The following is a 23,379-nucleotide window of genomic DNA, read 5'->3' on the forward strand; positions in this document are numbered from 1 at the left end:
AGGACGCATCTCAGCCACTCTTTGATGGGGAGGGCTCCCATGTCTCTTCTGCCTGGCTCGCGCCGATTACTCACAATGAACTTTGATGTAGAGCAGGCAATAATGTAATTTTTTTGGCAGTGCCGGGTCTCCTGCTGTGCGAATTTGATTGAATTCCACCAAAATGATATAAAGCTGAAAAAGCTGTATTTCCTGCCACAGTTGGGTGAAAGAGGTTTAGTGTCAATATCTAAGGCCATAAAATGTCATTATAGAGACGTATCTATTCCCCTGCAGCTGAGATCTCTCTGTATTGCAATGATCTGGTCGTAGAAAACAGAGATTATCCCTGCAGTGTCTGGCTGTGTGTGTGCTTGTTGTGTGTGTGTGTGTGTATTTATGTGTGTGTGTGTGTGTGTATTTATGTGTGTGTGTGACGTAGAATGGACTGGGAATAAATTGTACAGCTGTAAAGAGCAGAGAGCGAGGAAGTGGAGAGTATGGAGTGATGAAGTAAGAAATGTTCTAATTGGTGGAAAAAGAGACAGTTCATGAGTTATAAATAGATATGAGTTTGGCCAACTTTAGATATGAATGCCATATTGCTGCTTCTGAACAGGTAATAATGTTCAAAAGCATTCCTAATAAGCATTTGGATTCTTGCTTGGTTTAAGATTTAAATAAATATAGGCCAGAGGCGCTATCATGGCTTACAAAAAATTGTGTCAAGTCATTTTAGAACTTTGGGAGAGAGAACAGATAGGGAGAGGAAAAAGAATGTGATAGAAAAGAGCGAGGGGAATGTAGCGTGAGATAAACTGTCGAAAAAGAGGTGCAGAGAAATAGATGGGATGAAGAGACATAGTAACACAAACACAGACACAATCAGTTTCTTAAAGCGAACTTACATCTTCATGACAATATTAAATATTTCATATTTCAATTTTAGCATGACACAGCCTATTCTGACTATAGATCATGTTCCGTGGCATGCTGGGAGTTTGAGGCGCTACTTTACTCAGTTCCCCCTGTGAGGACCCGTCAAACACAGACAGACATGTTACAGTAGTGAGAGTAGACAAGTCAAAAAAGCAGCCAGACCCAAAGAAATGTTCACTGTGTTTAGAGAACGTCCAATCAGTCATAGTGGAAGTGAGAATAATGAGAAAGATGGATATAACAGAGCATATTCCTTATATAATGGTCTTCTGGCAGAATGAGATATTCACTGCTTGTTTGAGTTAGATAACTGCTGTGTGTATGTGTGTGTATATGTGTAGTAGAAATGCAAATCAATTTCATTGCAGCACAGAACATTTGCTGGTTCACTGCCTTGAATGATTTTTCAATCTCACTTATGTACTTCTTGCTCCAAGTTTGTGTTAAGTAATATCTGACACATATTTATTGAACATTAGCGCAGAAGGAAGTGAAGTCCACAGAAACATGAAAATATTAATCTGAGGAAGCAGGTATATACACTGGCCTGCGGGGAGCAGAGCAAGAAGAAAGTACATGTGTATAATTATGTAAACAACTGCCTCCTAGAGAACTCTATTCAACATGAGGAATTCAATGTATTTGCCCTACAGGAATGCCTTTCTACTTTAGTGAGAACTTCCTCTTCCATCAAGTACTTCTCCCACTCCAATACTGTGCATTCAAATTGCTATGTTCCCCAACATAATTTTTGCTCAATCTCTCATTCAGACTTGTTCACTTCACTCTGCCATTTGTCACCTTCTACCAATTATATTTTATTCAATGGCTGACGGGATGGTAGTACAAGTATTCACGTGTTTCATACCTCCAAGTTGTCAAGGTTGGAGGGAAGGGAGAAAGGATAGGAATGAAAGGAGCAAGGGTAGGAAATAAGAGAGCAAGGGCAAAAATGAAGGGAGCAAAATAAAAAATGAAGCAAGCAAGGGCAGGAATGAAGGGCGCGAGGGCAGGACTGAAGGGAGCAAGGGAAGGAAAGAAGGGAGCAAGGGCAGGAAAGAATTAGGAGTCCTCTGTTTAGAACCCAACCCAGCCCTTTGCCAGCAGAGAAAGAGACTGCAGTCTGATTGTTAGCTGATCAATATTCATAAAGCACTGCACCCAGGAGGCTCCTCATAATCTACAATTCTTTCTACATTAACATTCACAAATCAACACTGAGAGTGTTAAATCAACACTAGGTCCACACTTTTCTTTTTACCCCTTTTTCTCCCCAATTGGTAGTTACAGTCATGTCCCATCGCTGCAAATCCCGTGCGGACTCAGGAGAGGCGAAGTTTGAGAGCCATGCATCCTCCGAAACACAACCCCGCCAAGCCACACTGCTTCTTGACACACTACTCGCTTAACCCGGAAGCCAGCCGCACCAATGTGTCAGAGGAAACATCATACAGCTGGCGACTGAAGCCAGCGTGCATGCGCCCGGCCGCCACAAGGAGTCGCTAGTGCACGACGGACAAGGACATCCCAGCTGGCCAAACACTCCCCTAACCCAGACGACACTGGGCCAATTGTGCGCCGCCTCATGGTTCTCCCAGTCGCGGCCGGCTGTGACACAGCCCGGGATCAAACCCGGATCTGTAGTGACGCCTCTAGCACTGATCAGTGCCTTAGACCGCTGCGCCACTCGGGAGGCCCCACTTTTCAGTGTTAAATGAACACACTGCTTAGTGTAAAGCCTTTAGTGCTGAGAGATTTGTACTTTTTGAGGTCGGTTTGTTTTTTCGGTTCGATTCAACAATATATTTGATATATGTTTTTGACATTAAATGCATTATCAAATAGAGCTAACCTAACATAGAGACAACGAGCTACAGCTGCCTCTGATTGGGAACCACACCGGCCAACATAGAAATACACATAATAGAACACCAACATAGAAATACCCAACATAGAACATACACACCCTGACTCAACATTTAAGCGTCCCCTGAGTCAGGGCGTGACAGTACCCCCCCCAAAGGTGCGGACTCCGACCGCACAACATAAACATAACAGGGTAGGGGCCGGGTGGGCATTCCGCCTCGGAGGCGGATCCGGCTCCGGGCGTGACAACCACCAATTCTCCGCCTCCCTGTTGCGCCCCTGGTCTGGTCTGGACCTCGGCGCGCTGCTTGCCCTCTCCTTCCTCCCACGAAGTACCAAGCCCTGTCTGGACCCTGGTGTGGGAGACCCCGAACCTGGAGAGGGGCTGACGTCTGGGTCTGGACTGGAACCGCTGACTGGAGCTGGACCCGACGACGGTGGAGCGAACTGTTCTGGCTCCGGAGTGGAGCCGCTGACCGGAGCTGGATCAGGCACCGGTGGAGCGGACTGCTCTGGCTCCGGAGTGGAGCCGCTGACCGGAGCTGGACTGGACCCCGGTGGAGCGGATTGCTCTGGCTCCGGAGTGGAGCAGCTGACCGGAGCTGAACTAGGCACGGGTGGAGCGGACTGCTCTGGCTCCGGAGTGGATCCGCTGACCGGAGCTGGACTGGACCCCGGTGGAGCGGATTGCTCTGGCTCCGGAGTGGAGCAGCTAAGCGGAGCTGGATCAGGCACCGATGGAGCGGACTGCTCCGGACTGGAGCAGCTGACCGGTGCCGGACCAGGCACCGGTGGAACAGGCACGGGCCGTGCCGGACCGGACACACGCACCACTGGCTTGGTGCGAGGAGCAGGAACAGGCCGGACTGGGCTGGCGACGCGGACCACTGGCTTAGTGCGGGGAGCAGGAACGGGCCGTACCGGACTAGCGACGCACACCACTGGCCTGGTGCGGGGAGCAGGAACGGGCCGGGCTGGCGACGCGCACCACTGGCTTGGTGCTAGGGACAGGAACAGGCCGGACCGGGCTGGCGACGCGCACCACTGGCTTGGTGCGAGGGGCAGCAACAGGCCGGGCCGGGCTGGCGATGCGCACCACTGGCTTGGTGCGAGGGGCAGGAACAGGCCGGGCCGGGCTGGCGATGCGCACCACTGGCTTGGTGCGAGGGGCAGGAACAGGCCGGGCCGGGCTGGCGACGCGCACCACTGGCTTGGTGCGAGGGACAGGAACGGGTCGGGCCGTACTGGGAACACGCACCACTGGCTTAGTGCGGGAAGCAGGAACGGGCCGGACCGGACTGGCGACACGCACCACTTTCTTGGTGCGAGGAGCGGGCCTGGGTTCCTTTATTAACCCCCGCTCCTTCTGCTGCCTAACCAGCTCCTCTCGCCGTGCCTCTACACTTTCCTTCTCCCTTTTAGCCTCCTGTAGCGCCTCCCTCTGACCGAATAACTCCTGCTCCCTCTGAACCAATAGCCCCCGTAACATGGTGGCCTCCTCTCCTAACCTGCAGATCCGCCCTGTCGTGGCCTCCTGCTGCCTCTTCGTCCACACCGTGTGCCCCCCCCCAATTTTTTTTTTATTGGGGTTGCCTCTCGGGTCTCCGTCGTCGGCACTCCTCTTCCTGTGAGGACTCCTCCGGGAGCCCCCACGAGTTAGGGAACAGAAACTCGTCGTCGTCGTCGTCATCCTCCGACTCCTCAGTATAATACTGTTCCCACTCCTCTTCCCAAGGTCGTAGGGACCCAAACTGAAAACCAACTGGGTGCAGTGGTCGGGGCTCTTCTCTCACACTCCCCGACCACCCCTTTAGCCCCCCCCAAAAAAATTATTGGGGCTGCTTCTCGGGCCTCCTCCTCGGCCGGCTTCCGTGTTGCCGTTGCTCCTCTCCTGCCTGGGCATCTACCCCGCGAATATCTCTTCCCATGACCACAATTTGCCCACCTATGACATGGCAATTCGCTCTTCCTGGGCACGCTGCTTGGTCCTCGTTAGGTGGGATCTTCTGTCACGTTCATTCATCAACGGGTCAGACCAAGGCGCAGCGTGATATGCATACATGTTTATTTGACTATTAAACACAACGACAAAACAAGAAACGAAACGTGAAGTCCAAGGTACACAAACAACATACCTAACACGGAACAAGATCCCACAACCCACTAGTGCCAATAGGCTGCCTAAGTATGGTACCCAAACAGAGACAATGAGCTACAGCTGCCTCTGATTGGGAACCACACCGGCCAACATAGAAATACACATAATAGAACACCAACATAGAAATACCCAACATAGAACATACACACACTGACTCAACATTTAAGCTTCCCCTGAGTCAGGGCGTGACAGTATTTCAAGGCCTACCTTCAAACTCAGTGCCTCTTTGCTTGACATCATGGGAAAATCAAAAGAAATCAGCCAAGACCTCAGAAAAACAATTGTAGACCTCCACAAGTCTGGTTCATCCATGGGAGCAATTTCCAAACACCTGAAGGTACCACGTTCATCTGTACAAACAATAGTATGCAAGTATAAACACCATGGGACCACACAGCCGTCAGACCGCTCAGGAAGGAGACGCGTTCTGTCTCCTAGAGATGAACGTACTTTGGTGCGAAAAGTGCAAATCAATCCGAGAACAACAGTAAAGGACCTTGTGTAGATGCTGGAGGAAACAGGTACAAAAGTATCTATATCCACAGTAAAACGAGTCCTATATCGACATAACCTGAAAGGCCGCTCAGCAAGGAAGAAGCCACTGCTCCATAACCGCCATAAAAAAGCCAGACTACGGTTTGCAACTGCACACTTTTTGGAGAAATGTCCTCTAGTCTAATGAAACAAAAACAGAACTGTTTGGCCATAATGACCACCGTTATGTTTGGAGGAAAAAGGGGGTTGCTTGCAAGCCGAAGAACACCATCCCAACCGTAGAGCACGGAGGTGGCAGTATCATGCTGTGGGGGTGCTTTGCTGCAGGAGGGACTGGTGCATTTCACAAAATAGATGGCATCATGAGGAAGGAAGATTATGTGGATATATTGAAGCAACATCTCAAGACATCAGTCAGGAAGTTAAAGCTTGGTCGCAAATGGGTCTTCCAAATGGACAATGACCCCAAGCATTCTTCCAAAGTTGTGGCAAAATGGCTTAAGGACAACAAAGTCAAGGTATTGGAGTGGCCATCACAAAGCCCTGACCTCAATCCTATAGAAAATGTGTGGGCAGAACTGAAAAAGCGTGTGCAAGCAAGGAGGCCTACAAACCTGACTCAGTTACACCAGCTCTGTCAGGAGGAATTTATTGTGGGAAGCTTGTGGAAGGCTACCCGAAATGTTTGACCCAAGTTAAACAATTTAAAGGCAATGCTAGCAAATACTAATTGAGTGTATGTAAACTTCTGACCCACTGGGAATGTGTTGAAAGAAATAAAAGCTTAAATAAATCATTCTCTCTACTATTACTCTGACATTTCACATTCTTAAAATAAAGTGGTGGTCCTAACTGACCTAAGATAGGGAATTTTTACTAGGATATTTTAATTTTATTATTTCACCTTTATTTAACCAGGTAAGCCAGTTGAGAACAAATTCGACCTGGCCAAGATAAGCAAAGCAGTGCGATAAAAACAACAACACAGAGTTACACATGGGATAAAGCAAAACATACAGTCAATAACACAATGGAACATCTATATACAGTGTGTGCAAATGTAGTAAGTTATGGAGGTAAGGCAATAAATAGGCCATAGTGCAAAATAATTACAATTTAGTATTAACACTGGAGTGATAGATGTGCAGAAGAAGATGTGCAAATAGAGATACTGGGGTGCAAATGAGCAAAATAAATAACAATATGGGGATGAGGTAGTTGGGTGGGCTAATTACAGATGGGCTGTGTACAGGTGCAGTGATCGGTAAGCTGCTCTGACAATTGATGCTTAAAGTTAGTCGGGAGATAAGAGTCTCCAGCTTCAGAGATTTTTGCAGTTCGTTCCAGTCATTGGCAGCAGATAACTGGAAGGAATGGCGGCCAAAGGAGGTGTTGGCTTTGGGGATGACCAGTGAGATATACCTGCTGGAGCGCATGCTACGGGTGGGTGTTGCTATGGTGACCAATGAGCTAAGATAAGGCGGGTATTTGCCTAGCAGTGATTTATAGAGGACCTGGAGCCAGTGGGTTTGGCGACGGATATGTAGTGAGGGCAAGCCAACGAGAGCTTACAGGTCACAATGGTGGGTAGTATATGGGGCTTTGGTGACAAAACGGATGGCACTGTGATAGACTACATCCAATTTGCTGAGTTGGGTGAAGGAGGCTATTTTTACTAGCGTTTAAGAGCAGTTGGAGGCTACGGAAGGAGTGTTGTATGGCATTGAAGCTCATTTGGAGGTTTGTTAACACAGTGTCCAATGAAGGGCCACTCTCCCGAGTGGTGCAGTGGTCTAAGGCACTGCATCGCAGTGCTAGCTGTGTCACTAGAGATCCTGGTTCGAATCCATGCTCTGTCGTAACCGGCTGTGACCGGGAGACCCATGGGGCGGCGCACAATTGGCCCAGCGTCGTCCAGGGTAGGGGAGGGAATGGCCGGCAGGGATGTAGCTCAGTTGGTAGAGCATGGTGTTTGCAACGCCAGGGTTGTGGGTTCGATTCCCACGGGGGGCCAGTATGAAAAAAAATATATATATATAATAATGTATGCACTCACTTACTGTAAGTCGCTCTGGATAAGAGCGTCTGCTAAATGACTAAAATGTAATGTAAATGTAAATGTATGTATACAAAATGGTGTTGTCTGCGTAGAGGTGGATCTGAGAGTCACCAGCAGCAAGAGCGACATTATTGATATACACAGAGAATAGAGTCGGCCCGAGAATTGAACCCTGTGGCACCCCTATAGAGACTGCCAAGGGTCCAGACAACAGGCCCTCCGATTTGACACATTGAACTCTATCTGAGAAGTAGTTGGTGAACCAGGCGAGGCAGTCATTTGAGAAACCAAGGCTATTTAGTCTGCCAATAAGAATGCGATGATTGACAGAGTCAAAAGCCTTGACCAGGTCGTTGAAGACGGCTGCACAGTACTGTATTTTATCGATCGCGGTTATAATATCGTTTAGGACCTATAGCGTGGCTGAGGTGCACCCATGACCAGCTCGGAAACCAGATTGCATAGCGGAGAAGGTACGGTGGGATTCGAAATGGACATTGGTCTGTTTGTTAACTTGGCTTTCAAATACTTTTGAAAGGCAGGGCAGGATGGATATAGGTCTGTAACAGTTTGGATCTAGAGTGTCACCCCCTTTGAAGAGGGGGATGACTGCGGCAGCTTTCCAATCTCTGGGGATCTCAGATGTTACGAAAGAGAGGTTGAACAGGCTAGTAATAGGGGTTGCTAGAATTTTGGCTGCTAATTTTAGAAAGAAAGGGTCCAGATTGTTTAGCCCAGCTGATTTGTAGGGGGGGGGGGGGCTTTGGGGGGGGGGGGGGCGGGGTAGGGGTAGCCAGGTGGAAAGCATGTCCAGCCGTGCTTATTGAAATTCTCGATTATCGTAGATTTATTGGTGGTGACAGTGTTTCCTAGCCTCAGTGCAGTGGGCAGCTGGGAGGAGGTGCTCTTACTCTCCATGGACTTTACAGTGTCCCAAAACTTTTTGGAGTTAGTGCTACAGGATGCACATTTCTGTTTGAAAAAGCTAGCCTTTGCTTTCCTAACTGCTTGTGTATATTGGTTCCTGACTTCCCTGAAAAGTAGCATATCGCGGGGGCTGTTCTAATGATAATGCAGTACGCCACAGGATGTTTTTGTGCTTGTCAAGGGCAGTCAAGTCTGGGGTGAACCAGGGGCTATTAGTTAGGTTCTTAGTTCTGAATTATTTGAATAGGGCATGCTTATTTAAGATGGAGAGGAAAGCACTTTTAAAGAACAACCAGGTATCCTCTACTGACGGAATGAGGTCAATATCCATCAAGGATACCCAGGCCAGGTCAATTAGAAAGGCCTGTTCGCTGAAGTGTTTTAGGGAGCGTTTGACAGTGATGAGGGGTGGTCGTTTGACCGCGGACCCATTATGGACGCAGGCAATGAGGCAGTGATCGCTGAGATCCTGGTTGAAGACAGCGGAGGTGTATTTAGAGGGTAAATTAGTCAGGATGATATCTATGAGGTAAACATGGTGAAAAATCCATGTTTACGGATTTAGGGTTGTACCTGGTAGGTTCCTTGATCATTTGTGTGAGATTGAGGGCATCTAGTTTAGATTGTAGGACGGCTGGGGTGTTAAGCATATCCCAGTTTAGGTCACCAAGCAGTACAAACTCTGAGGATAGATGGGGGGCAATCAATTCACATATGGTGTCCAGGGCACAGCTGGGGGCTGAGGGGGTCTGTAGCAAGTGGCAACAGTGATAGACTTATTTCTGGAGAGGTGGATTTTTAGAAGTAGAAGCTCAAACTGTTTGGGCACATACCTGGATAGTATGAGAGAGCTCTGCAGGCTATCTCTACAGTAGATTGCAACTCCGCCCCCTTTGGCAGTTCTATCTAGACGGAAAATGTTGTAGTTGGGGATGGAAATTTCAGAGTTTTTGGTGGTCTTCCTAAGCCAGGATTCAGACACTGCTAGAACATCAGGGTTGGCGGAGTGTGCTAACGCAGTGAGTAACTCATTCTTAGGGAGGAGGCTTCTGATGTTAACATGCAAAAAACCAAGGCTTTTACGGTTACAGAAGTCAACAAATTATAGTGCCTGGGGAGAAGGAGTGATACTGGGGGCTACAGGGCCTGGGTTAACCTCTACATCACCAGAGGAACAGAGGAGGAGTAGAATAAGGATACGGCTAAAGGCTTTAAGAACTGGTCTTCTAGTGCGTTGGGTACAGAGAATAAAAGGGGCAGATTTCCGGCGTTGTAGAATAGATTCAGGGCATTATGTACAGACAAGAATATGGAAGGATATGAGTACAGTGGAGGTAAACCTAAGCGTTGGGTAACGATAATATAATAATAATATAATATTCCATTTAGCAGACGCTTTTATCCAAAGCGACTTACAGTCATGCGTGCATATATTTTTTTTGTGTGTATGGGTGGTCCTGGGGATCGAACCCACTACCTTGGCGTTACAAGCGCCGTGAGCTACAGAGGACGATGAAAGAGATTAGCATCACTGGAGGCACCGATTGAGCCGGTCTCCGTGTGTATGGGGGGTGGGACAAAGGAGCTCTCTGAGGCTGGTTGAGCGGGACTGGGGGCTCTACAGTGACATTTTATAATAAGAACTAACCGGAACAGCAATAGACAAGGCATATTGACATGGGAGAGAGGCATAAAGCAATCACAGGTGTTATTCGAGAGAGCTAAGACAACAACTGGTAATGGCGACGAAAGTTTGGGCTGAGGCTAAACAGATAAACAGGACAGATAAACAGGATGGGGGTACCGTGTAAAGGAACAGTCCAGCAGGCATCAGCTGTGCAGCTGAGTGATAATAAGGTCCAGTGAACAGTAATAGGTGAGTACGGGAGCAGATCGAATGGCTGCTACAGCACAGGCGAGCAGGAAGCACGGCTGTTGATTGCGTGTACTAGCGGGCCGGGGCTAGCAGATGGATCTTCCTGGTCGTCGCAACGGGAAGCCTGTTGAAACCACATCAGACGATTACATCGGCAGACCAGTCGTGATGGATCGGCGGGGCTCCGTGTCGACACTAGGAGGTCCCGTCCGGTTGACAGAAAGGTAGATAGCCGGGAGATGGGCCTTGCTCGAGGCTAGCTCAAGGCTAACTGGTGCTTACTTCGGGGGCGGTGGTGATTAGCCAACAACATCCATTTGGTTGCAGCTAGCTAGTTTCGATGATCCGGTGTTAAGGTCCAGTGATTCAGTGATTCCGGCAGAAAATCCGATATGTTCTTGGTCGATAGCGCGCTTTGCAGACAGTGCAGGCTGGCCAATAATAGTCCAGGCTAGAGCTGGCTGGTAGATAGTGCAGGCCATGGACAATGGTGAAAACCGCTAATGGTGGCTAATAGCAAGTAGCTAGTTAAATTTAAAATGTCAGGAATTGTGAAAAACTGAGTTTAAATGTATTTGGCTAAGGTGTATGTAAACTTCTGACTTGAACTGTACATACATTTTACGTATGGGTGGTCGCGGGAAACGAACCCACTACCCTAGCGTTACAAGTGCCATGCTCTACCAACTGAGCTACAAATAATAACGTCTCCGCCCTAACAATGGGAGTCGTTGTCCTAACGTCGGTCAATTAGTTGTTTAATAACTGGGGGAAAAAATACATGTAAGTTAATTGTCAGCACTAAAAGCCTTATTTGCATATTTCCCAGAGTGCAACAACCATGTGTCTGTCACTAACAAATACAGTCATGGGTGGTAACTCTACAATTCACTCGAAAGGCAAGGCACTCTGGGAAATATGCAACTAAGACTTTACACTAAGTAGTGTGGTGATTTAACACTGGAGAATTTGCTGTATACACGGAGGGAGCCTTATTTTAACAAGATTTCCATATAAAAATGGAAAATGTACTGGCAAAAAATTACCAGTACAATTCAAATTGCGAATTGCGCATTAATAAATTGGCGACTGCCTGTATGCCCTCCCACTTATCTGTTTCATGTCTCAGGTAGCCCGCAAAAACCAGCATGGATAGAATGTAATTATTGACTAATATTTACCATATTCTAATAATTCACATGTGCCAACTTATCGCCACAGTCGGTACCATGGTGAAACTTGTACTCCTGCAGATCTGAAATAATAGGATGGTGAAACTTGCCAGCCAACCAGAAAGGCAAGGCGAAGCAATTCAGGCATTCTTGAAAGTTAGGACAATCCTTGTCCTGCAAAGAAACATTATTTTTATAGTTGACATTTTTTATTTTGCAAGCAGTAGACATTTAGAATTAAATGTGGAGTTGAACTTTATAGTTAAGCGGTGACATCACGTGCCCCACATACCTTCAAAATGATTCGCAATCACAATTTATTAGAAAAACAGTTTCCATCATCATTTGTTACAATTAAGAAAGTTTGACAAAAACAAATCTACCCCGTCGAATGGATAAAAATGTTGGCGATCTTTCGAAAATGTCTCCTATATCTGCCGTTTGCACAAAACGTCGCAATTATTTTTTTGCAACATCGCTTTTGTCGAATAAACCTGGGTCAATGGAAACCTGCCTACTGACTCTCCGTTCAATATACGGAGCTGATATATGTATACATCTGAAAAAAAGGTTTTACAGTGAAAAAGAAGTGGCTCAAAGCATGTTTTTAACAGATACAGTGGCTTGCAAAAGTATTCACCCCGTTGGCATTTTTCCTATTTTGTTGTCTTACAACCTGGAATTAAAATGGATTTTGGGGGGGGTTGTATCATTTGATTTACACAACATGCCTACCACTTTGAAGATACAAAATATTTTTTTACGTGAAACAAACAAGAAATAAGACAGAAAAACTGAAAACTTGAGCGTGCACAACTATTCACCCCCCCAAAGTCAATACTTTGTAGAGCCACCTTTTGCAGCAATTACAGCTGAAAGTATCTTGGGGTATATCTCTATAAGTTTGGCACATCTAGCCACTGGGACTTTTTGCCCATTCTTCAAGCCAAAACTCCTCCAGCTCCTTCAAGTTGGATGGGTTCCGCTGGTGTACAGCAATCTTTAAGTCATACCACAGATTCTCAATTGGATTGAGGTCTGGGCTTTGACTAGGCCATTCCAAGACATTTAAATATTTCCCCTTAAACCACTCAAGTGTTGCTTTAGCAGTATGCTTAGGGTCATTGTCCTGCTGGAAGGTGAACCTCCGTCCCAGTCTCAAATCTCTGGAAGACTGAAACAGGTTTCCCTCAAGAATTTCCCTGTATTTAGCGCCATCCATCATTCCTTCAATTCTGACCAGTTTTCCAGTCCCTGCCGATGAAAAACATCCCCACAGCATGATGCTGCCACCACCATGCTTCACTGTGGGGATGGTGTTCTCGGGGTGATGAGAGGTGTTGGGTTTGCGCCAGACATAGCGTTTTCCTTGATGGCCAAAAAGCTCAATTTTAGTCTCATCTGACCAGAGTACCTTCTTCCATATGTTTGGGGAGTATCCCACATGCCTTTTGGCGAACACCAAACGTGTTTGCTTATATTTTCTTTAAGTTTAAGCTATGGCTTTTTTCTGGCCACTCTTCCATAAAGCCCAGATCTGTGGAGTGTAAGGCTTAAAGTGGTCCTATGGACAGATACTCCAATCTCCGCTGGTTATCTTTGGTCTCTTTGTTGCCTCTCTGATTAATGCCCTCCTTGCCTGGGCCGTGAGTTTTGGTGGGCGGCCCTCTCTTGGCAGGTTTGTTGTGGTGACATATTCTTTCCATTTTTTAATAATGGATTTAATGGTGCTCCGTGGGATGTTCAAAGTTTCTGATTTTTTATAACCCAACCCTGATCTGTACTTCTCCACAACTTTGTCCTTGACCTGTTTGGAGAGCTCCTATGTGGTGACATATTCTTTCCATTTTTTAATAATGGATTTAATGGTGCTCCGTGGGATGTTCAAAGTTTCTGATTTTTTATAACCCAACCCTGATCTGTACTTCTCCACAACTTTGTCCTTGACCTGTTTGGAGAGCTCCTTGGTCTTCATGGTGCCGCTTGCTTAGTGGTGCCCCTAACTTAGTGGTGTTGCAGACTCTGGGGCCTTTCAGAACAGGTGTACAGTGGGGAAAAAAAGTATTTTGTCAGCCACCAATTGTGCAAGTTCTCCCACTTAAAAAGATGTGAGAGGCCTGTAATTTTCATCATAGGTACACGTCAACTGTGACAGACAAATTGAGGAAAGAAAAATCCAGAAAATCACAATGTAAGATTTTTTATAAATTTATTTGCAAATTATGGTGGAAAATAAGTATTTGGTCACCAACAAACAAGCAAGATTTCTGGCTCTCACAGACCTGTAACTTCTTCTTTAAGAGGCTCCTCTGTCCTCCACTCGTTACCTGTATTAATGGCACCTGTTTGAACTTGTTATCAGTATAAAAGACACCTGTCCACAACCTCAAACAGTCACACTCCAAACTCCACTATGGCCAAGACCAAAGAGCTGTCAAAGGACACCAGAAACAAAATTGTAGACCTGCACCAGGCTGGGAAGACTGAATCTGCAATAGGTAAGCAGCTTGGTTTGAAGAAATCAACTGTGGGAGCAATTATTAGGAAATGGAAGACATACAAGACCACTGATAATCTCCCTCGATCTGGGGCTCCACGCAAGATCTCACCCCGTGGGGTCAAAATGATCACAAGAACGGTGAGCAAAAATCCCAGAACCACACGGGGGGACCTAGTGAATTACCTGCAGAGAGCTGGGACCAAAGTAACAAAGCCTACCATCAGTAACACACTACGCCGCCAGGGACTCAAATCCTGCAGTGCCAGACGTGTCCCCCTGCTTAAGCCAGTACATGTCCAGGCCCGTCTGATGTTTGCTAGAGTGCATTTGGATGATCCAGAAGAGGATTGGGAGAATGTCATATGGTCAGATGAAACCAAAATATAACTTTTTGGTAAAAACTCAACTCGTCGTGTTTGGAGGACAAAGAATGCTGAGTTGCATCCAAAGAACACCATACCTACTGTGAAGCATGGGGGTGGAAACATCATGCTTTGGGGCTGTTTTTCTGCAAAGGGACCAGGACGACTGATCCGTGTAAAGGAAAGAATGAATGGGGCCATGTATCGTGAGATTTTGAGTGAAAACCTCCTTCCATCAGCAAGGGCATTGAAGATGAAACGTGGCTGGGTCTTTCAGCATGACAATGATCCCAAACACACCGCCCGGGCAACGAAGGAGTGGCTTCGTAAGAAGTATTTCAAGGTCCTGGAGTGTCCTAGCCAGTCTCCAGATCTCAACCCCATAGAAAATCTTTTGAGGGAGTTGAAAGTCTGTGTTGCCCAGTGACAGCCCCAAAACATCATTGCTCTAGAGGAGATCTTCATGGAGGAATGGGCCAAAATACCAGCAACAGTGTGTGAAAACCTTGTGAAGACTTACAGAAAACATTTGACCTGTGTCATTGCCAACAAAGGGTATATAACAAAGTATTGAGAAACTTTTGTTATTGACCAAATACTTATTTTCCACCATAATTTGCAAATAAATTCATTAAAACGCCTACAATGTGATTTTCTGGATTTTTTCTTCTCATTTTGTCTGTCATAGTTGACGTGTACCTATGATGAAAATTACAGGCCTCTCTCATCTTTTTAAGTGGGAGAACTTGCACAATTGATGGCTGACTAAATACTTTTTTCCCCACTGTATATATACTGAGATCATGTGACAGATCATGTGACACTTAGATTGCACACAGGTGGACTTTATTTAACTAATTATGTGACTTCTGAAGGTAATTGGTTGCACCAGATCTTATTTATGGGCTTCATAACAAAGGGGGTGAATACATATGCATGCACCACTTTTCCATCATTAATTTTTTAGAATTTTGTGAAACAAGTTCTTTTTTTCATTCCACTTCACCAATTTGGACTATTTTGTGTATGTCCATTACATGAAATCCAAATAAAAATATATTTAAATTACAGGTTGTAATGCAACAAAATAGGAAAAACGCCAAGGGGATTAATAATTTTGCAAGGCACTGTATATACAGATATTAGCTTTGTAAAATAATAGAAATTGTCCGAAAAAAATGTTCCAGTACATTCTTTATTTTTACAGTGCAGGTGTGGTGTGTGTGTACGTGTGTGTTTTACCGTGTGTGTATGTGTGTACGTATGTATGTATGCATGTATGTGTGTGTGTGTGTGTGTGTGTGTGTGTGTGTGTGTGTGTGTGTGTGTGTGTGTGTGTGTGTGTGTGTGTGTGTGTGTGTGTGTGTGTGTGTGTGTGTGTGTGTGTGTGTGTGTGTTTTAGCTGCTGCCAGAAACCAACTAGGTCTCACAGTCTCACGTCAGAATTAAACATTCAACCCCCCTCTACTCTACAGGAACTCTAAAGTCTTACGTGCTTGTCAGAGCTCTAACTTTAGTCCATAAGGAACTTTTGTGTTGTTGTGATCCCTGCGAGAATAGGCCTACTGAGGACAGTAACCTCGGCTCTGCTGACTGAGAATAAAAAATATATATATATATTTAAATGTTTGTTAACATGTATATATAAATCCAATCAATTAGGCCTATTATTATTATGCTTTAGTGTATATAGCCTTTGTCTTCTATGTTCGTATTACACAATGCATTGTGTTCGTTAATGGTATACAGTGCGTTATGGCATTGTATGCTGTGCCTTCTTTGTGTTCACTACACAGTGCGTTTTAACTATCCTGCTCTGCGTTAGAGCGTTTCAAACCACTACACCCCCGTCTCACCATCAGAAACAACTGTAGCTTAGTGGGTACCGTTACTATTACGCACATTACGCATCTTGACATCGATGCAGAGACAAACTCTCCCGAAATAAAACTCGAAATATCCGTTGACACATTGTGACAAGTTGGGGACACATTTAGGAAACATCTTGTTGGTTAGCTATTCATTTATGTGGAAATAACTTATTTGAAGACATTTAAAATAATGTTCTTAAAACTTAATTCGAGTATGAGCAGCTGCTACCCAGTGATTTAGTTACCGGAGCTATTCCAATTCTTGCAGCGCTGTCAGTTAAATAAACGATGAATAGGGCAGGCTACACCATCCATGAGAGTTGTTTTACGACTATGAAATGACACTTGAAGGATTTAACGATGATAAAAGTTTAAAGTTCCATTCATTGTCTAAATATACAGCAGCCCTACCTTCTCACTCACAGCGCATGCAGTGAGCCTTTATAGGCTACAGGCTAGAGAGGTATCCGACCAACTCACCAAAGCAGGAGTTGATGAATCCGTACCACAAGCAGCCGTGGCGCCCCAGGAGCCACTTTCCCTTGATACTGGAGGTAAAGCTCAGCGTGGTCCCGAACATGCACACCAGCATGTCACTCACGCTGATGTTGAGCAGGAGCATGTTGACCGGGGTACGCAGCTTCTTGAACTTGCAGAAGAGGAGCAGTACGACGAAGTTGTTGAGGAAGCCGAAGGTCATGATGAAGCCCAGAAACACGGAGAGCACGATAAAGCCCGTCCTGGAGAGTGTCTCTTTCGGAGTGTCGCTCCATTCCCGGTCGAGGAAGCTGAACGGGTCGTCGCTGACGTTGTAGCTATAGTTGAGGTCAGCCAGATCATAAATCATCCTGGTTGCTGTTCACGAAGGCTAGCTTCATATTACTCTGGCTGGGGGAAGTTTGGCTAAGTTGGGGCAGGCAGTGCGCACGGAACTCACACCATCATTACCTGGACATGTCTCTCTCTATCTCGCCGCCGGCGTCAGCGCTTCCCCGGAATGTCCAGACCTCGGTTAAGGCCTACAAGTACAGCTGGTCGCGTAATCTACGCTGTTAATCACGGTGAAATATAATTTGTCGAATATTATTTTAAGGTAAAAAAAAAAAATCCAGTAGTGCTGTAGTTCTGTCCAGCTTTTAGCATCGGTTGGGAAAAAAGTGTACGCTTATTTTATATAACGTTGTTACAAGTGCAGTTCACAAAAGACGTGATGATATTCTGTCCCATCAACTCTAGTGAAGGTTGGAGGATGTGATATCTCAACTGCAAGGCGATGGCGCAAGGCAATCCCTGGGTGTTCAGCGAGGCTGGTCCCCGGTGTCCATCGCCGTTACGCGCAGGCTTTGCAGTTCATTCACAAGTCTCGAGTGGTGCTTAATGTGTCTTGCACACTGTAACCACTTGCTAGGAAATTACAAAAATACATGATTGATTATTTCTCATTATATTATTGCTGACCCACATACACTAAGCGTGCACTAACCGTTTATCTTAACTTGGCAGATTTCTTACCAAATATTTCACATGGAATTTAGATTTAGCCTACAGTATTATGATTGTGTTCAATAGAGTATATAATTTAATTGGCCAGGCGACTCTAAAATGTGCCTTTCTTTTGTCTTTATGATATAAATCCCAGCTTCAGTTCTTGTGTACCGTGCTCCTTTGCTACTGTTGAATTTAGTGAGCAGTCAGGACACGCGAGAGTCCTCGGTTCCTTGGGCGAGCACCGTACAGCTTATTATAGCCAGATCTTACGTCACGAGAGAGAGAGAGCGCGCGCGCGCGAGAGAGAGAGAGAGAGAGAGAGAGAGAGAGAGAGCTTCTGGAAATAAACCTTTCTGTAACAGCAGAATTCGAGCTAGAAAACGGGTAAGTTCATCCAAAATAAATCATTCTGGACATGCTGTGAGCTGCAGGATTCATCAAACTATTGTCTGACGCTCTTTTCAAATAATAAAATATTTCACATTCTTACTTTTTTTTGTCTGGTTGTCTTGCATATACAAATGTATTTTTCTAATTCAAGTTAATAATCTTAAAAATATATATTTGTTATCACATTTTATTAACTGTACATTTTGGTGTGCTATGGTCTCGGTTGAGAGGTCTGGGGCTTTATGGAGAGTGATTGGTTCAAGGTCCAATCCCAGCTGTGCACTCATTTTCTGTACTTGTAAATCTGTGCATGGCTTGTACATGTTTAATTCTAACTGTAATCAGTGTTCGGATACACTTCCGGACATGCAACTAATTCCTTTCTATTAATAAAGACCCTCTGTTCCATTATTTCTTTGTTTTTCATTGTGTTACATTCTACAGTAGGTTTTCATGAAATTATAGAAATTCCGAAGGAAAGTTGAATGTTCCTCACTGACATAATGAAGGCTTTATTTGGTTTGCTTTCTTGGCTACATTTGGTTAAACAGCTAGCACATAATGTTCTGAGAACCATATGTTTCTTAGAGCTTGGTGAGAGCTTGGTTGTCCTATGGTCATTTTGCATACAACCTTCCCACAACGTTCTGGGAATGGTGCAGGATAGTTGCTTGGCTTGGGAACATTCTCAGTACATTTAAGGACCTTGACAAAATAATGCTATTTTCTTGGTATTTCATTAGTTTAACAGAACGTTTCCTTAAAGTTCAAACATGGTTACATTTAATTTCATTTTTGGGTAATGTTCTAGGAATGTTCTCCAACTGGTTTGACACTGGTTTGACATCCTCATGGTTCTATTTAAAGTCCTGTTCTGAGAACGTTAATAAAACCTCACAGGAAAAGTTTCAGGGAACCATAGTAAAACGTTCTCAGAACCTCTCTGCAACCAAAACATTTATTTTCCCAGAACCTGCGAAACAGAATGTTAGAAGAATGCTCAAAAACACTTATGGCTTCGTTCCCAAAACCAATGCAAAACCAAAAACTAACATTCCCACAACTTCCAAGGAACCAAATGTGTTAGCTGGGTATGTTCTGAGGACACATTTAGGCTTGGAAGCCTTCAGGGCATCTTGCTGGTTTCACAGTTCTCAGTGTATGAGCTCTCAGATGTGAGAGGACAGGGAGCTGGTCTTGCCAGAGGCTTTGGTGCCAGTGTTGATGCTGCTATGCTTTGAATTCCATCCCCAGCTGTAAGCCTTAGAGAGAGAGAGAGAGAGAGAGAGAGAGAGAGAGGGAGGGGAGGGGAGGGGGGCTTTGAGGACAAGGAGGAATGATGCTCACCTCATCATTGAGGTGTATGCATCGAAAAGGCAAGTAGAGGTCAAGAGGGATTTCAAATAAGAAATAAACCTGCACACTGCTCTTGCTCGTATCACTTTTTTCTTTTTAAGCTTACATGTCAGCCAATTGGAAGGCCTCTGACGAAGGCCCTGATGAAGGCTAAGAGGCTGACACGTAAGCTTTAATTAAATAAGTGATACAAGCAAGAGGGAGAGAGAGGAGACGTTGTACCGTATCTTTGGCCCAATGTCAAATCAACCCTTTGCCCCCACTTGGTACATTTTGACTCCGACTCCAGGATATGATAGGCCTGGATAGGTAACGGCTCAATCTAGCCCTGTGGCAGGCTGAGTGGAGTCTCCACCATGTTGCTTGATTCTATCTATCCTGTCCTGCTAGGTCTTACCTGCAAGGGAAGTATAGGAAAAACTAAGAGGTATAGAGGTTCTGGCTCAGTTTGACATTGGAGCTGCAATTCAATCAAACCTGTAATGTTTATGCTGTGTCCTGTTTTGAAACGACACACACTTCTTACTCTGAAAACTGGAAACTTCTATCTGTGACCAGAGTCTCCCTGGTAGTAGTAGATTTTGACAGTAACTGTTCTGTAATTTTATTTGGGGGAAATAGTTATTGCGTAAATACAACGATGCCGTTACATGACACATTTGTTAAAGTAAAACACTTAACCTACACACATTACACACTGACGCAAACTCTGACGCAGCTGGGCTGAACATGACAGTAGGAAAATAACAACAACAGCTGATAAAATAAGAAATACATCATCAACATTATAAAAGATGACTCGTACAAAAACTCATCATCACTCCCTCAGCCTAATATCTCACTCTAAGGGACCCTTTCTCCTTCAATCACACCACTATGCATGCGCTTAGAAATATAAAAATATTTAATGTCTACAAATGGAAATACACTATATATACAAAAGCATGTGAACACCCCTTCAAATTAGTGGAATGTGCTATTTCAGCCACACCCGTTGCTGACAGGTGTATAAAATTGAGCACACAGTCATGCATTCTCCATAGAAAAACTATTGGCAGTAGAATGGTCTTACTGAAGAGCTCAGTGACTTTCAAAGTGGAACAGTCATAGGATGCCACCTTTCCAAAAAGTCAGTTTGTCAAATTGCTGCCCTGCTAGAGCTGCCCCGGTCAACTTTAAGTGCTGTTATTGTGAAGTGGAAACGTCTAGGAGCAACAACGGCTCAGCCGCGAAGTGGTAGGCCACACAAGCTCACAGAACGGGACCGCCGAGTGCTGAAGCGTGTAGTGCGTAAAAAATGTATGTCCTCAGTTGCAACACTCACTACCAAGTACCAAACTGCTTCTGGAAGCACTGTTAGTCTGGAGCTTCATTGGGTTTCCATGACCGAGCAGCCGCACACAAGCCTAAGATCACCATGCGCAACGCCAAGCGTAGGCTGGATTGGTGTAAAGCTCGCAGCCGATGGACTCTGGAGCAGTGGAAACGGGTTCTCTGGCGTGATGAATCACACTTCACCATCTGGCAGTCTGACGGACAAATCTGGGTTTGGCGGATTCCAGTTGAACGCTACCTGCCCCAATGCATAGTGCCAACTGTAAAGTTTGGTGGAGGAGGAATAATGGTCTGGGGCTGTTTTTCATGGTTCGGGCTAGGCCCGTTAGTTCCAGTGAAGGGAAATCTTAACACTACAGCAACAATGACATTCTAGATGATTCTGTGCTTCCAACTTTGTGGCAACAGTTTGGGGAAGGACCTTTCCTGTTTCAGCATGACAATGCCCTCGTGCACAAAGCGAGGTCCATATAGAAACGGTTTGTTGAGATCGGTGTGGAAGAACTCGACTGGCCTGCACAGAGCCCTGACCTCAACGCCATCGAACACCTTTGGGAAGAATTGGAACGCCGACTGCGAGCCAGGCCTATCAATCAAAATCAGTCAATCAAATGTATTTATAAAGCCCTTTTTACATCAGCAGATGTCACAAAGTGCTATACAGAAACCCAGCCTAAAACCCCAAACAGCAAGCAATGCAGATGTAGAAGCACGGTGGCTAGGAAAAATTCCCTAGAAAGACAGAAACCTAGGAAGAAACTTAGAGAGGAACCAGGCTCTGAGGGGTGGCCAGTGCCCTTCTGGCTGTGCCGGGTGGAGATTATAACAGTACATGGCCATTAAGGCCATATTTTTCTCCAAGATGTTCAAACGTTCATAGATGACCAGCAGGGTCAAATAATAATCTGAGTGGTTGTAGAGGTTGCAACAGGTCAGTACATCAGGAGTAAATGTCACTTGGCTTTTCATAGCCGGGCATTTAGAGTTTGAAATAGCAGGTGCGGTAGAGAGAGAGAGTTGAAAACAGCAGGTCTGGGACAAGGTAGCACGTCCGGTGAACAGGTCAGGGTTCCATAGCCGCAGGCAGAAGAGTTGAAACTGGAGCAGCAGCACGACCCGGTGGACTGGGGACAGCAAGGAGTCATCAGGCCAGGTAATCCTGAGGCATGGTCCTAGAGCTCAGCTCCTCCGGGAGGGGAGGGAGAGCGGGAGAGAGAGAGAATTAGAGGGAGCATACTTAAATTCACACAGGACACCAGATAAGACAGGAGAATAACACCAGATATAACAGACTGACCCTAGCGCCCATGGCACATAGACTATTGCAGCATAGATACTGGAGGCTGAGACAGGGGGGGTTGGGGGACACTGTGGCCCCGTCCGACGATACCCCCGGACAGGGCAAACCAGGCAGGATATAACCTCACCCACTTTGCCAAAGCACAGCCCCCACACCACCAGAGGGATATCAACAGACCACCAACCTACTACCCTGAGACAAAGCTGAGTATAGCCCACAAAGATCTCCTCCACTGCACGAGCCCGAGGTGGCGACAAACCGGACAGGAAGATCACGTCAGTGACTCAACCCACTCAAGTGACGCACCCCTCCTAGGGACGGCATGGAAAGCACCAGTAAGCCAGTGACTCAGCCCCCGTAATAGGGTCAGAAGCAGAGAATCCCAATGGAGAGACGGGAACCGGCCAGGCAGAGACAGCAAGGGCTGTTTGTTGCTCCAGTGCCTTTCCATTCACCTTCACACCCCTGGGCCAGACTGCATTCAATCATAGAACCTACTGAAGAGATGAGTCTTCAGTAAAGACTTAAAGGTCGAGACCGAGTCTGCGTCTCTCACATGGATAGGCAGACCATTCTATAAAAATTGAGCTCTTTAGGAAAAAGCCCTGCCTCCAGCTGTTTGCTTAGAAATTCTAGGGACAATAAGGAGGCCTGCATCTTGTGACCGTCACATACTATGATAACACCTGACTGAACATGTCACACCATGTCATGACTGGCTTATCTGCCAGATAACTTTAGACAGGCTAATTATCAAATCAAATCAGAGTTTATTGGTTGCGTACACAATTTAGCTGATGTTATAGCGGGTGCAGCGAAATGCTTGTGTTACTAGCTCCTAACAGTGATGCAAAAATGTCAAACAAGTACACAAATAATAATCAAAAACAAGAAACAAGAAATCACGAATGTCAGAACTAATCCAATTAACAACCCAAATAACACTGTATCAGTAATCCAAATGCAATCTATGCTAAGCTTGGGCGGTATACCATATATACTGTATACAGGGGTATTTGGAAATAGCCACGGGATGGTTTTTCAACACCGTCAATACCATTGAAACTATTTATTAGAAGTTTTTCAATAAATGTGAATATTTGTAGCTACCTTTTAAGTATACTGAACAAAAATATGAACGCAACATGCAACAATTTCAACGATTTTACTGCGTTACAGTTCATATCAGGAAATCAGTCAATTTAAATAAATTCATTAGGCCCTAATTTATGGATTTCACATGACTGGACAGGGCTGCAGCCATGGGTGGGCCTGGGAGGGCATAGGCCCACCCACTGGGGAGCCA

General features: G+C 45.5%; 1 protein-coding gene across 1 annotated transcript in view; it reads right to left on the reverse strand.

Annotated features, from left to right (window-relative positions):
• LOC311129408 (vertebrate ancient opsin-like) overlaps positions 1 to 17,051 on the reverse strand; it is a gene marked incomplete at both ends in the record, with an annotated part of 57,061 nt that extends 40,010 nt beyond the window's left edge. The window contains one exon of the mRNA XM_084161691.1: positions 16,685 to 17,051. Coding sequence (XP_084017817.1) covers positions 16,685 to 17,051 — 367 coding nt within the window. The remainder of the gene's footprint in view (positions 1 to 16,684) is intronic.
• Positions 17,052 to 23,379: the final 6,328 nt, after the last annotated feature.

The sequence above is a fragment of the Coregonus lavaretus genome, assembly GCF_964263955.1.
Source record: "Coregonus lavaretus genome assembly, chromosome: 5".
Classification (NCBI taxonomy): Eukaryota; Metazoa; Chordata; class Actinopteri; order Salmoniformes; family Salmonidae; genus Coregonus; species Coregonus lavaretus.